The 14169-nt window shown below is 33.6% G+C and overlaps 1 protein-coding gene across 1 annotated transcript; it reads right to left on the bottom strand.

Annotated features, from left to right (window-relative positions):
• Positions 1–450: 450 nt before the first annotated feature.
• LOC110698411 (DNA mismatch repair protein MSH2-like) lies at positions 451–9973 on the bottom strand. The gene is made up of 13 exons (XM_021875831.1): positions 9199–9973; positions 8996–9045; positions 8872–8904; positions 6790–7863; positions 5961–6512; positions 5777–5887; positions 5604–5693; positions 5451–5522; positions 5014–5124; positions 4061–4187; positions 2529–2731; positions 2133–2285; positions 451–1007 (listed from the first exon to the last, which is right to left on the bottom strand). Exons 1-13 carry the CDS (start codon positions 9251–9253, stop codon positions 807–809), a joined length of 2832 nt encoding a protein of 943 aa, XP_021731523.1. The 5' UTR covers positions 9254–9973; the 3' UTR covers positions 451–806.
• Between the last annotated feature and the right edge of the window lie 4196 nt (positions 9974–14169).

The following is a 14169-nucleotide window of genomic DNA, read 5'->3' as shown; positions in this document are numbered from 1 at the left end:
ACCTATTCAATTAACGTCTAAAAAATATTAAGAATTTGTAAAAAAAAAAAAGTAAAAACAAAATTTGCTAACTTTATACGAAGTAGTAATTACTATACAACCGGTTCTACAAACCCATATACACGATACAACCTCACTCATTTTAATTGTTCATTTGCAATTTGCCTATGGGTTCTACATTATATCCATGTACATGATACAACCTCACTCCATTAAATTGTTCATCGGGTGTTTCCATTCTTCAGATTTATTGGCAAGACTTGTCTATGTGTTGGTTTTGGTGTATTGCCCGTTTGTGGTCCATCAATGTCTTTCGTTTCTTGTTTTGTTTGGTTTGTGGTTTGCTGTTGTCTTTTTGTTTCTTTTAGCCTTGTTAGGACGTAATTTGTTCATCGTTTAATGAACTGTTAGTCAAAAAAAAAAAAACAAAAAAAAAAAAGGGAATTCTTGTAGATCAACAAACTCCTTTCTTACAACATAACAGTATTTGCATCATTTACATCTTCGGAGCCAGAAGATTCATCACGCCATCTCATCATCTACAAAGGCAAAAGAACATGAAACATATATCCATGTCAATATCCTTACTACACCTCATATTCCCACCTCTATCAACATAAAAATAGGAGCATCTTGAACAACAAGCGTTTTCCGGCCTGACTGGGCTGAATTTAATGCTCCAGAGATGGAAAGAGTGTGATAGGTTCACCTAGTGCTTCCTAATCTAAGATCGCCAACTAATTCTAATACGCAGCTACCAGATATGAACAAAATTCTAGAGATGCTGTGACTGCCTGAGTAGAGAACTACAGAAACTGCTTCAACCAGTGACAGTTCTCTGAATCCTTCTCTAAGTCACTCTTCATTTTGTTCACATGATCCAATGCTTGCTTCAAATCCATCTGTTCTAATGGAAGCTCAGCAAACTCTTTCAAGAACTGGTGAGCCCTTGCTGCACCCTGAGAGACAGCATCGGAATCAAATTCCCTTTTCCGTTTATGTCCCACCTGAAATGTGCAACAAACAAGTTGAATCACATACTTTTTTAACAGATACTGGGTAATGGCAAACATCATCACACAAGTACTTGAAGTGACCACCATCTGGTATGTTGGAGTAAACTTCAAGACACGTGGTACAAAAATCACAAGACTACGCCACAGAAATAATCCAATGATAATTGAAATAAATATCCCAAAGGTACATGCTCAAATATTGCCTGTTTCTAATATTTAATTGTATGCTCCACCAACTCAACGTTACAAATCAAAAAAATATTGAAAAACCTTTACCTGCAAACTTACATATTTTCCTAACAGACCTCCTCCCTCTACTTCTTCACCATATCTTGGTGCCTTGGTGGTGTTTGGTAGATGCATACATCTCACATTCATAAATCTCCCACATATTCCAAAACTTATCAGATCAAAGTTATCTACTAAGTTAAATACTTTCCTCATTCTACTAAACTTCGACATGTCCTGCCCAATTACTTTAATAGAGAAAACCTCATGAATCTTCCTCTAACTAATAAATTATTTCAATCCACGAATCCAGAATCTCAAACACTCTATTTCTCTTTGGCATCTCAAACTTTAGATATTCCGCAATTTCTGCCTATTATTTCCAAATTCTCACTTCTACATATTCTGCCCAATAAAGAAAGCTCGTAAATCTTCCTCTAACTACAAAATGATTTCAATCCACAAATCAGAATGTCAAACACTCTTTTTGTCTTCGGCATCTCAAACTTTGATTTTCCACGTCTTCTCCCTTGTATCTCCAAATTCTCAATTTTTACATTGTCTTCTATGATCTATATCTCTCTATATCCTAGAATTACTTGAATCTTCTCATGATCAAATAACTTCATCATTGGAGAATGAAAGTAACTTTACGGCTTTTATTTTCCATGTGCACAATACACATTCTTCATAATTTAGTGTTTTCAAAGATGACTATCCGTGCATGGTCGTTACGAGTCAAAAGAATAGGAAGATTAACTAAATGTTCTTTATATCGTCATAAAGAAACAAATGATTTTCATGTAAGGCATAATGAAGGAAATTGAATGATTTGTTGATTAAGACAATAATTTTAATTATGGAGATTGAGAAATTTTTATACTGAACCTTTTTAGAAAGATCAACAGCATTTATTGTGGCAGGGGAGAAATCTTCCAGCTCAGCAGCCTTTTCTCTTGCTAGGGATACAACCGATTCAGGAAAATTGGCAAATTCAGCAACATGAATGCCAAAACTTTGATCACAAGCCCCTGGTTCAACCTGACGATAGCAAAAGATGAAATATATAGCTCTGAGTTCATGTCATTTAAAATAAACAGTAATAGAAAAATGACAAATTTATAGTTGAAAATTTGAAATGAACTACAAAAAAATAGGCATTTTAATTTTATTAATACCATTCCAAACACAATTTGAGTTAATATATTTACACAGTGACAGTGAAAATAACATACGGTAAATCAAAATAGAACAATAAACAAAGGCAAAACAATAGTGCAATACCTTGTAGAGCATGGTCAGCTTACGACTTGAAGAATCTATGTGTGCACTAACATGGTAATTTGCTACACCAATAATCTTTTTATTTGAAGGTTCACCCTCTCTGTTATCATGTGCTAATGCTGTGAGTTCATGGAAATGGGTAGCAAACAAAGTAGGTGCCTTGATGACATCAACAATGTGCTCACAAATTGCCCAAGCTAGGCCTGCACAAGCAAAATAATTATGTTCAGATGACACAGCATATACCTGCTCAACATGACTTGGCTCAGAGAGCAAGATAAGTATAGAGATCAGCGATTGAGAATGATATGTGACTGGGTAAAGATCCAAGAGATAAGAAAACAACCACGAGCCTTGGTTTAAAAGCTTGAATCCTGATTGCTGTTTAACAATCAATTATAATTGTATTTACAACACACATATCATTCGTATAATATTTTAGAAGATACAGAGAAAAGAAAAACTCAGGAATAATTTATAACTACAATTACGGCCTACCACGCTCACAAACAAAGAATCATAAATCAAGAATTTAACTTTCTTTACTCTTCTCCAATTTTCCTGCCAGGATGAAGAATCAATTATGCCAATTGCCAAGAGCCTGGTCACAACTGGCAGGAGGGAACAGTATACAAAAGTGTAACCCCCCAGGCCTCAAAAAGAAAACTCAAATAGATTGCAAACCCTCAGCCTTCACATTTTCAATCTCATTTGGAAAACTACAGTCCTAAAGCGTGTGACATTTGGGTGTTATCCTAATGTCTAACTAGCTCTGAAAAAGAAAACATTCTATTATCTTACAAAGGCAAAAGGTGAACCAGTTAAAAAGAGGAAATCATACTACAGCTATTATGTATCTCTACCATTCAAAGTCATCCATGCAACTTCATGGCCTCATAGGGAACTCCCAATCCTCAACTTATTCACTAATATCTGTAGCCTTGTAATGAATTCATCGACTTAAGCATCAAAACAGAGGACTTATGAATAAAAGTGATGCATCAAGGGAAGAAAGATGACTGTGATTCTGTGAATAAGCTAGATGCAGCCTTGCCAATCTTTCGAGAGAAATGGCACTCATCACAATTAATCACTCATCACAATAGTCAACATGGCAATCCTTCTCTTAGTACTACTTTATCAAACTCACTTATCTTCCTCTTCAAGACACTACTAACTAAATAATATTGAACTACTTAACATGCCCCTCCCCCTCACATAATTTCATTGCAAAATCATGCTGAAATTTAGCAGATCTAGAATCGCAGCAATTTACAGCCAATTTTTTCTGCAAGCAAATACTGTAAAAATTTACACTAGTTTTTATGAGAAAATTGACAATTACTAGTTTACAGGTGTGCAAGCTGTGAAAGAAGCATTCCATAGATACAAACCTATCAAGTTACATAACAATGGCTTAGTGATATGGTTGGTGAGATCGAAATGCACAAAATAAGATCAAGCAAATCTATCAACAGTATGCAATATAAACTTTATCATAATAAAATGCATCACAAGTAGATCAGACTAACCAAATCCATCATAAGTAGATGTCCCTCGGCCCAGCTCATCAATAATTATCAGGGACTTGTCAGTGGCTCCCTTCAATATTGATGCTGTCTCAAGCATTTCTTGCATAAAGGTGGACACTCCTCGCAACTAGGAAAAAGAAGAGAATAAGATTACGATGTTTGGCATAGCATTAAAACACTTTATCTTCTGTACTATTTGCCCTAAATTAATGGTCTAACACTACATTTTGGCGTGCATTGCATTGTATTCCTCTCCAAACACATGAATGATCCGGTTTCACTTAGACTCGTTCCACAAGATGTCTTTACATTGAGATCCATTTCTTCCACAATATTGATTAATTTTGTTCCTTTTGACAAAGTATTTCATTTATTCTTGTCAAACTGATACAATTATGACAAAAAGGAAATTAAATATTTATAATTGTTCATTCAAAATTAAGTGTCTTACAAGGTTATGCCAGTATTACCAACAGTGCGGTCTGTTCTAGTATAATACACCATGTTAACAATTCACAAGTTCCAAGTGGTGGTTCGGAAGAGAAAGGGGGGGGGGGGGTAGGGATGAACTTATTATACTCCATACAACATTAGTCTATATGCCAGTTAGTCAGATTAAGGTGCTGTTAGTTAGAAAGTTTGTATTTGAAACAGACAATTCATACTCCACTGATATATAAAATAACTAAAAGCTGAGAAATAAAAGAAATTAGTTGAGTGGGAAATAACATGGAATGAAGGGAGAAAGTATAAACTTTGACGTTTCAGAACACAAAGACATTAAAAGGCCTTTTGCAGTCATGTGATTAATGTGAGCAAGTAAATTTTAAGTGCTATCCTTTGTTTTCATCCTTCAATTTTTTTTTAAAAAAACATAGGAAATGAGCTAAAAAGTAGGATTCCAACATTCTAGATGACAAAATGCATATAATTTAAATTCATATAAAACTCACTTGGCAATCACCAGCACCAACACGAGCAAATATGCAATCACGAACAGAAATGGTGGCTCTGTCACAAGGAACAAATGATCCCACTTGTGCCATTAAAATATTTACACCAACCTGAAGCAGATAAATGTAATAAAATAATGAAGATCAACACCTGAGCTCAGAGACATAATATCACAATCAACTGAAAAAGTTTCAAATTCCAAGAGAAACCAAGTGACATACATTAGGCAATACAGAAAAAAGAGTTTTCTCAAAATTCATGAAATTCATGAGAACTTGGGAATTGCTAGGATCTAAACTCGTGTAAAAGTACCAATTTACTTGCCTCAAAAAACAAGAGTATCAATTTACTTTTTCAAAGCTGTATTGTACAGGTGGACACTATATAGGAAGTAATAAAGTTATAAGAATCAATCAGCCTGCAAAATTATGATCACCTGTCTGATGAAAGTGGACTTTCCGCCCATATTCGGCCCAGTGATGATTTGGAACCAGCTTTGTCCTCTGACCTGGTACATAAGGAAATTCAATACATTAGCTAAACATATGCTTCATAACTTAAACTAGCAGACTGGCAGAACTACACTCACAAGTTTACAGTCATTTGGTATGAAATTCACCCAATCCTGTGCTTCGACACAGGGGTGTCTACTTCCTTCTAATATGATATCTCCAACATCCTGTGGTAGCCAACATGAAAAAAGCATAATGAATTGCTCCTACACTTTCTAAACTTCACAAAAAATAATGAAAGCACGCTTACTGATGGAGTTATGTCTGGTCTAGTATAGGGAGTAGGACAGCTTGTAGCCAAGTCAGCAAAACCAAGCAAAACATCAAGTTCAGCTAGCAATGCGGCTAAAGACTCAAATACCTGCATATTCAAAACATCCTTAATGCACAGATCTATTCTAAGGAGGAAAACAGATAAATAGATCATGCCATACCTCAGAAAATGTAGCAGCAGTCTGAACCACTCGCTGTACTAGTTCCTTTTGGCAATTTTTGTACTCTTCAAGTATCCTTTGATACTGATCCCCTAATTTTTTGAGTTTTGAATTTGTAAATTTGACACCATCCTTTCGTGTTTCTAGTACAATAAACTGTGTAGTAAGCTTTTTTCTAATTTTTGGTTCCTCCTTCTTTGTTATTCTAAATACATGTCCAAATTGTGTACCCTTTTCTAGCTTTAGAACTTTATCAGTGAGATCAAGATCATCAGCAGTTTTTTTATGAAGACTATCTATATTGCTCTCAAGTGACTCTTGTTCCTCTTTCAGTTCATGAAGCCTTGAATCATAACCAGATGAGATCATATATTCACCATTCTCAAGTTGATCAAGATCAACAGAAGTCTCAACAAGGGCCACAAACTTGTTTAGGTGATCATCATCACTAAATATTCCAAGGGGCTCCAAAAACCTTTCCTTGATCAGTGCTGAGAATTGCCCTTCATATTTCTCAAGAGCACTTTTAATATACGGAAGTCTTATGCTTGACTGGAAAGCACAAACAAAAAGACATATAAATACAAAAATCTATATGCAAGAATGCAATTATAGGAATTGCAAGTATAAATATAAAAGAAAAAGGCCCTCATAAATTACAAATAGCAGTAATCTAATGTAAACAAATTTTAGGGTCTTTCAATATAATGATGTTAAATTTAAATAATATAAATACAAAACAAGCAAAAGTTAAAATGTTCAAATAAAAGTAATGAACTGTGCCAACAAATATTGCAAGACAATGAAAATAAACTAAGAATTTACCAACCTGATAAAGCTTTACAACATGAAGCAAACCAGCTTTTTTCTTCTGAAGATTGCGTGTTAATCTATCTATATCAGATATTCTTTTTAGATGTTGTCTAAGCTCCTGACGAAGTTCTATATCCTCCACAAAAGCTTGCACCAAGTTCAGCCGATCGTTTATTTCATTAACATCCAATAAAGGCTGTTTCAGCCACATGTGAAGCAACCGTTTTCCCATTCCGGCAGTACAGGTACTATTCATCAGACCAAATAAGCTAAAATTTTTGTTAGCATCATTTTTGCTCTCCATAACATTTAATGCTCTCATAGCAGCAGAGTCTAACCTCATGCAACTGTCAAGATTATATGGCTTAATAGTAAAATTTCCATAATTGGTTTCATCTGAAAGCAATTCTGCATAAGATAATAAGGCTCCCAAAGCAGCAGGAGCAATTTCAAGTCCTGAAACTAGATCACGAACTGGCTCAATTGAACCTTTTACAAGCCTTCCAAGATCTGGCACCAAATCCCTTGCCTTAAACTCAGTTTTTTTCCTTTCAGTTACCATCACACCACATCTTGATAATGCATCAAGCAACCCCCTTCCTTCAGTAGACTTAGCAACATCCACTGGGAGAAGGCATTCCCTGCAACCAAGCCCTACCAGAGCTGATTCCACATTTGTGAAGTGGCTATCATCAAGAAATTCAGCCAAACCAACCACTCTCTTGGTAAGGTCAATGTAACCCAATCCAATAGTACAACCATTTTCCCTGAAGTTTGGTAACAATGCAACAGTTGCAGGAGAATCTTGCATTTCATTATTTGCAAATAGAATGTCCTCAAAACTTCCTAAGTTTCCTGGACTCCCGCGCTTCACAAGCCTCCAATTAGAGCCACTACCCTCATAAAGCTCAATTGTGTGGTCTGTCCTTTCTAAGAGTAAATCACGAGCAATTGTTTCGAACATGCTTTTACTCACAGTTACGCTGGATAAGCTATCAGAACCATTACCTAATTGTCTAAGGGCAGTGGTAGTGTGGTAATAAGTTTTTGCGACAAAAGCTGCATTTTCTCCATGGGCAGTAAGATAATCCTGTTTCAAGTGCAGAATTTCTTAGTCCGAGGTTGGTAACAGACCAATCCTAACAGTCATTTACAATGTACCAGGATAAATAAAGAATTTAAGAATGAAAATCAACTTCAGGAGTATTGGTGTATGAAGCAAAGATGGAAGACTCATGCTTTTAATGTTCACGGATTACAATTTAACACGTTTATCGATTTAATACTATTTACTTTACATGCATGACCAAGCAAGGTAAAGGTAAATGCATCTTCAAGTTCCTGCAACCATGAAAATTACTAATCTGCAAAAAGTTATACATCCAAAATGCAAGCACTGTTAAAAGCATAATTGGTGTGTAAGGATGGATTTGGCTCTAATAATGATCCCAGACTTTGCAAGTGTATACAGGAAATACACCTTGAGCATATTTTTCCTTTACAGCTTTAGATAGAACCTATGGGTAAAAGCAGACCACTTTGGAAAAATCAGCAATAAGTATCCATCTAAATTTTGTAGTACACAAAGCACTTCGACTAAAGTTTGAATTTGTATCTCTTACTCCTTCAACTTTACACATTTTGAAGTAGACATTATCCCTTGAAAACTTATCAAGAATGGTATTGACAAATTAACAAATAGAAAACCCCGTATTATTACTAAAATCGAAACCATTAAGTGCAGGACAGGTTATACAACAGACGATGGTTGAGAATCTCATTAGCTTGCACTCAAAATTGGTCTTAAAATATTAAACCACCAACAATCAACGAAAAACGATACTCGTTTGGCTTTTCCTTTATGTCCGTTTACGTGAAATAGGAATAATTCGCAATTGGTTATAATGAGTTTGATGCTTTCAGAAGTCACAAGGATCATCTGACTAAATATAAAGTACAAGGAGTAAAAATAATAAAATGAATAATATTAACAGTTTTACACATATATGCTTTATGGGAAACCTAAAATAGCACAAAATTGTGACAATCAGTGTAAAACCCTAACAATTCTGGAGATAGTAAAAGCATAGAAACTAACCCGACGATCGAAAAACCGAACAGCTCGAGAATCCTGGAAGCAAAACAGATAAATCCACATAAGAACACTAAAAAAAATACATAATTTAACAAGAAATAAAATAATTAGACAAAATAAAGCTCACCTGAGGTAGGGTTTTGAAAAATGACAGAAACCCTTGAGCCTGCTTTGCATCTAAAATTGATATGAAAAAGTTAAATCAAATGAAAAAATACATTCAGAGATCATTCAATTAAAATCAAAACAGCATATATTATACAGTACAAAACCCAGAAAATTAAAAATTGTTAAACTAGGGGAAGAACAAAAACAGAATTAGGGTTTTACCGAGCTTAAGTTCAGGGAGTTTATTTTGATCGAGAAAATGCAAATCGTCGTCCATTGATGATTCTTAGTAGGTTAATTAAGCAGGACAGAGAAAATGGCGAAAAAAGTCTCAAAATGGAGGGTTAAATTTTGGAAATTGATAATAATGGAAGAAGCAAAAGTTTTTATGGAGAATTTGGTCGTTTTTCATATTGGCGGGAAAAGAAACGGCGGGTTTTCGCGGGCGAGACCGTAACACCTCATGGAGTCATGGATATATGGATTCAGATTTTCTCTTTATACCCGTTTTACTTCACCTTATTTTCGATGAATTAAAATTATTTTTACTCAACTTAAATTAAAGGAAATTTTGTCAAAATTAATCCAAAGATGGGGCATGTGAACAACTACCCGTTTTTTTTTTTTATTATTTTTAATTTATGAACAACTACCCCTAATATGCTTAAAGTTTGTATAGCATTACCCACTAACGGATTTCGTCCAATTAAGCCATTTATAGGGCCCACACCTACGTTTTCTCACCTAATTAACTCCCTTTCCAACTACCTCGATCCTCTTTCATTAACTTTTCCTCTATTTTTCCTTCTCTTTTAACCTTTCACCATTTTTATTTCACCTAGACAAATCATAGAGAAGGAAATTTTTTCCCCTTTTTAGCAAAAAAACCTTTTTCTTTCCTCTCATGCACTGCTTCTCTCTTTCCTACTTATTAATTAAAAAACAATTGAATTCAAACCATAGAACCCTAAAAAAGCAAAACCCCTAATTCTATTCAAACTCTAAACCCTAGAAATTTAAATCCCAAAACTAAATCGATGCCATAAACCCTAAATTGAATTCCTAATTATGGTAATTGAAGTTAACTAAAACCCTTAAACCAATTAAATAGGTCACGATTAAAACAATAGCTTAAAACATTACCTGATTGGTGAGAAATTGTATTCGAATTTTTGGATGTTGGATGAATTTGGGGGGAAATAACAACAATAACACTTTAAATAAGTGGGAAAAGAGCTAATTGGGTGGGGAAAACGTAGGTGTAGGCCCTACAAACGACTCAATTGAACGGAATCTGTTAATGGGTAGTGCTAGACAAACTTTAGGCATCTTATGAGTAGTTGTTCACAAATTAAAAAAAAAACGGTAGTTGTTCACAAATCTGCCTATCTTTGGGGTAGTTTATGACAAATTTCTTATAATGAACTAAAAATTTTAATATTGAACTAAAATTATTTTTACTAAACCGAAATTACTTTTACTAATTCTCTATTTGGGTTTACGGACTACTAGCCAATTTTCGGAGTAGAGAGATAGAGATAAAAAAAATGAGGTCCATGTAATAGGAGACAGATAAAGAGAATTGATTAGTTAAAAAGGAAAGTGATGTATCTAATTGAAGTCTCCTTATTTAGAAAGTAATGCATCTAAAAAGAAACGAAGGAAGTATATTTCTTCTTTAAAGTTACCGATTTTTACTGTACTTTTTTTTTATTTTTTTAAAATAAATAAATAAAATGGACTTATTTTTACTTAATTGAAATTATTTTTAATGAATTAAAATTATTTTTACTAAATATTACTTTATTTAAGACGAAGTGGACAAGGCCGCCCTAGTGGAATTTCCACCCCGCCCCCCTTTTTAATTATAATCAGGTAATAAGGCATGAATTCACTTTACTTTTAATGAATTGAAATTATTTTTATTTATCTATTAATTTGTATTAAAGTTACTGATTTTACTGAACTGAAATTATTTTTATTAGATATTATTTTTTTAAGATGAAATAACAGAGCCTTCAAATTTTTTTTTTTTGGTTTCTATTTATTGATAAGCTTTCAAGTGGAGCCATAAAATCAAGTGTATGAGTTGGTTTCAAATCAGAGTTTTTTCTTTCAGCACATACTATTTAAGTCCTTGTGCCTATGCACAAATGGTAAATCATATCACTTTAGATTTGGCTAGGTCATTTTCAACCGACTCTACTTACAAGTAAACCTCATGTATTGCTTTAAAGAAATACTTTTTTTTTTTTGACAACCTTTAAAGAAATACTTGTAAATTTGTAATAGAGAAATATTTTCCCAGCCTATTTTTTTCCTACCTCTACGCCCAAGTAAAAGCCCATTGGACCTTTTCTCATAAATAAAAAGATACTGTGCTGATGTTAAGGCTTGTTCACTTGTTCAGAATATCTCCATATAGTATTGTTAGGCCACTTTTTCTATTTGGTGAATTGTGATATTGTTCCTTCGTTCAGTTTTCAGAAATTATTCAATCTAATTTGACTTTTATATTTTCCTTGTTTCTAAATAAATGCATTAATAATTTGTCTTTTACATTATTCATATATGTATTAGCTATGACTAATTGACTATGAGTATGACTATTTTTTCTTACTAATACGATTATATAGAAAACAAACAAATGTTATGTAAAAATGTTGTAGGAATAATAACAACTAACAATGTATATACTTTTAAAAATATCAACTTATTGTATGCTTGTAGTTGTAGCTTTTATTGTTTGATAATCAAATATAAACATCATAGTCAATATTGTGCACTAACGATAATGCACGTGCAGTGTCACATGTGCATTTATTTAGAAATTGAGGGAGTATACCCTGAATTCTTGATATGCTTTGAACGATTAAGAACAATTTCTATAATTTTCAAAGATGTTTACCTTAGGAACAATAATACTGCACATTTTATTTTCTATATCATTATTTATTCGTTGTACTACTTGTACAATAATATTATTATCAAGATCTTGAAGGGTTCAAATACTCTATCTCACTCTTGTATCCCATTTCACGTACCACTTTGATATCATTGATCCACATCATTCAATATATCCTTTGAAAGCAAAGGCCTCATTCCTTCTACGTACCCTTACTTGTAATTCCTACATACATCTTTCATTTGCACATAAAATATTACTTACATAAGTGTGAAAATGGATATAAAAAAAAAACAATACAAATCATAGAACAGATCAAAGTAGCATTGAGAAAGAGAACAAATAATACTACCAAAAGTTATCATATTTATTGAAAATTTGTTACCTTATGATTGATAATATACCATGGAATATTATTATTTTATTTTTTTTGAAAGAAGTCCTAAAGGGCACTATATATCATTAATTAAAGTCATAAGACATCTACAATTGACAATCAACGCTAATGAAAACAAATCTAACAAAATCAAACAAGAATTGACCGGGGAAGGGCTAAGAATTCAAATACATAAATATAACAATTCGGCACATTCTCGATTCGTTGTCTCATATACTTTTTGAGTGGATCTGTCCCCACTTCATAATATTGTGAAAAGGAAAATTCTTGTGCTGATTTTATAACCCGAATCCGAGCAATAATCAATCGTAGCCCCGCACAATTGGAGATCAAATTAAACGCAAATAACACCTTGTCTTTCGAAGGAGATCGAAATAACCTTGTCTTTCGAGAGAGACATTATTATAACCCAAGAAACAAGAAAAAAACTTAAAGGAAACAAAGATTGGGGCTTTCCACCGGTAAAATCCGATGGAAGCTCCTTCGAAATTAACAATGAAGGCTAGAGTTTAGGAGAGAGAAGAGAGAGAGGAGGCTAGGTTTTTATTTTTTATCTTTTTATTTACTTTAATGAACCATGAAAAATTATAATCATTAATGTACGTAAACTCCATGCATAAAATGCAAGGGCTTGAAAATGGACGAAATTAAATCTATTTTAACATGACAGATGATAATAATATAAATATGACTACAAGAAGACCAACTACATACTTTCTCTATCCGTTTTCTTTTATTACTTACAACATAGTTCAAGACACGATACGTATGTACACGATTTGAGGAGGAAATTATTAGACAATGTAAAAGGACAAGTTAATCTAAATTATTTACAGACATAATACCTAATTTAATCCTTTTTATTTTCAGTGTGTGTTTAAATTAATTTGATAAAAAAAAGTTCTTTTATATATCTTCTCTAATCACCTCTTACAAGCACATACATTGATGTTCATTGTGTTGCAAATAAAAGAAATAAAATGGATCGGAGGAAGTACGATAATCATCGAGTCATTAGGACCATGTAGGCATCTCATTCTCAAGTGAGCATTAGCTCATCTTGCTAGACCATTGTAGAAGGCACATAATAATTACAAACATCAAAATCTTCTAGATGAGAGATTGAGAGCTAGTAGTAGAAGTAGCGTGCATGTAACCAATCAACCAACTTAGTCATACTTGGACGGCTATAAAAGCTGCAACAACTGAATAATACCGTAACTAACCAAAGTAATTGTTGCATTAGCCCAGTTTTGAGTGGTGCTTCACTATAAATAGTAAAAGTTTTGTGTCTTTTTTTGCAACTAAGGAAACTTAGCTTGTTCATTTGTTGATTATTTCAACAAGTACCATACATAAAGTTATTCGACAAAATTAACCTCAACAGTCTGAACTATGACTTGGGTGTACCAGCACCATATACTTTGCGTAGCAGCCAAAACACAACAACCTAATGACTTGGGTGCAAAGCGTGCCTACAATAAGCTTTTCAGCCACCATTCGGTGAATTAAACTTTTATTTTTCGATTTGCGTGCCAAAAATGTCCCGTAAAGGTTTCGGGGGTCATTTTGGTTATTAAGGGTCCAAATTGAGCTCGAAATAAGAAAAAAAATAACATATATGACTCAACTTGGCTTAAAAAAACAATAACATGCAAATCGAGATATTTTCTAACACGCAAAATGAGTCATTTACGCTATTTTTTTTTCTTATTCCGAGCTCAATTTGGAATCTTAAGGAACAAAATTGCTCCAAAATCTTAACGGGACATTTTTCGACACGCAAATCAGAAAATAAAAGTTTAATTCGCCGGCTCCGGCGAGAATGGTGGCTGGAAAGCTCACTAAAGGTACGCTTTGCACCCAAGTCATTAGTTTGTGGTGTTTTAGC

The sequence above is a fragment of the Chenopodium quinoa genome, unplaced genomic scaffold (genome assembly GCF_001683475.1).
Source record: "Chenopodium quinoa cultivar QQ74 unplaced genomic scaffold, ASM168347v1, whole genome shotgun sequence".
NCBI lineage: Eukaryota > Viridiplantae > Streptophyta > Magnoliopsida > Caryophyllales > Amaranthaceae > Chenopodium > Chenopodium quinoa.
This window is presented reverse-complemented; position numbering and strand designations above follow the sequence as displayed.

Excerpts from the sequence above, each read along its gene's own strand:
- LOC110698411 (XM_021875831.1), bottom strand. The coding sequence starts at position 9,253 with ATGGACGACGATTTGCATTTTCTCGATCAAAATAAACTCCCTGAACTT. Across the intron at positions 7,864-8,871 it reads TTCGGTTTTTCGATCGTCGG|GATTATCTTACTGCCCATGG; the intron begins GTTAGTTTCTAT and ends CACTTGAAACAG. Across the intron at positions 5,888-5,960 it reads CTGCTGCTACATTTTCTGAG|GTATTTGAGTCTTTAGCCGC; the intron begins GTATGGCATGAT and ends TTGAATATGCAG.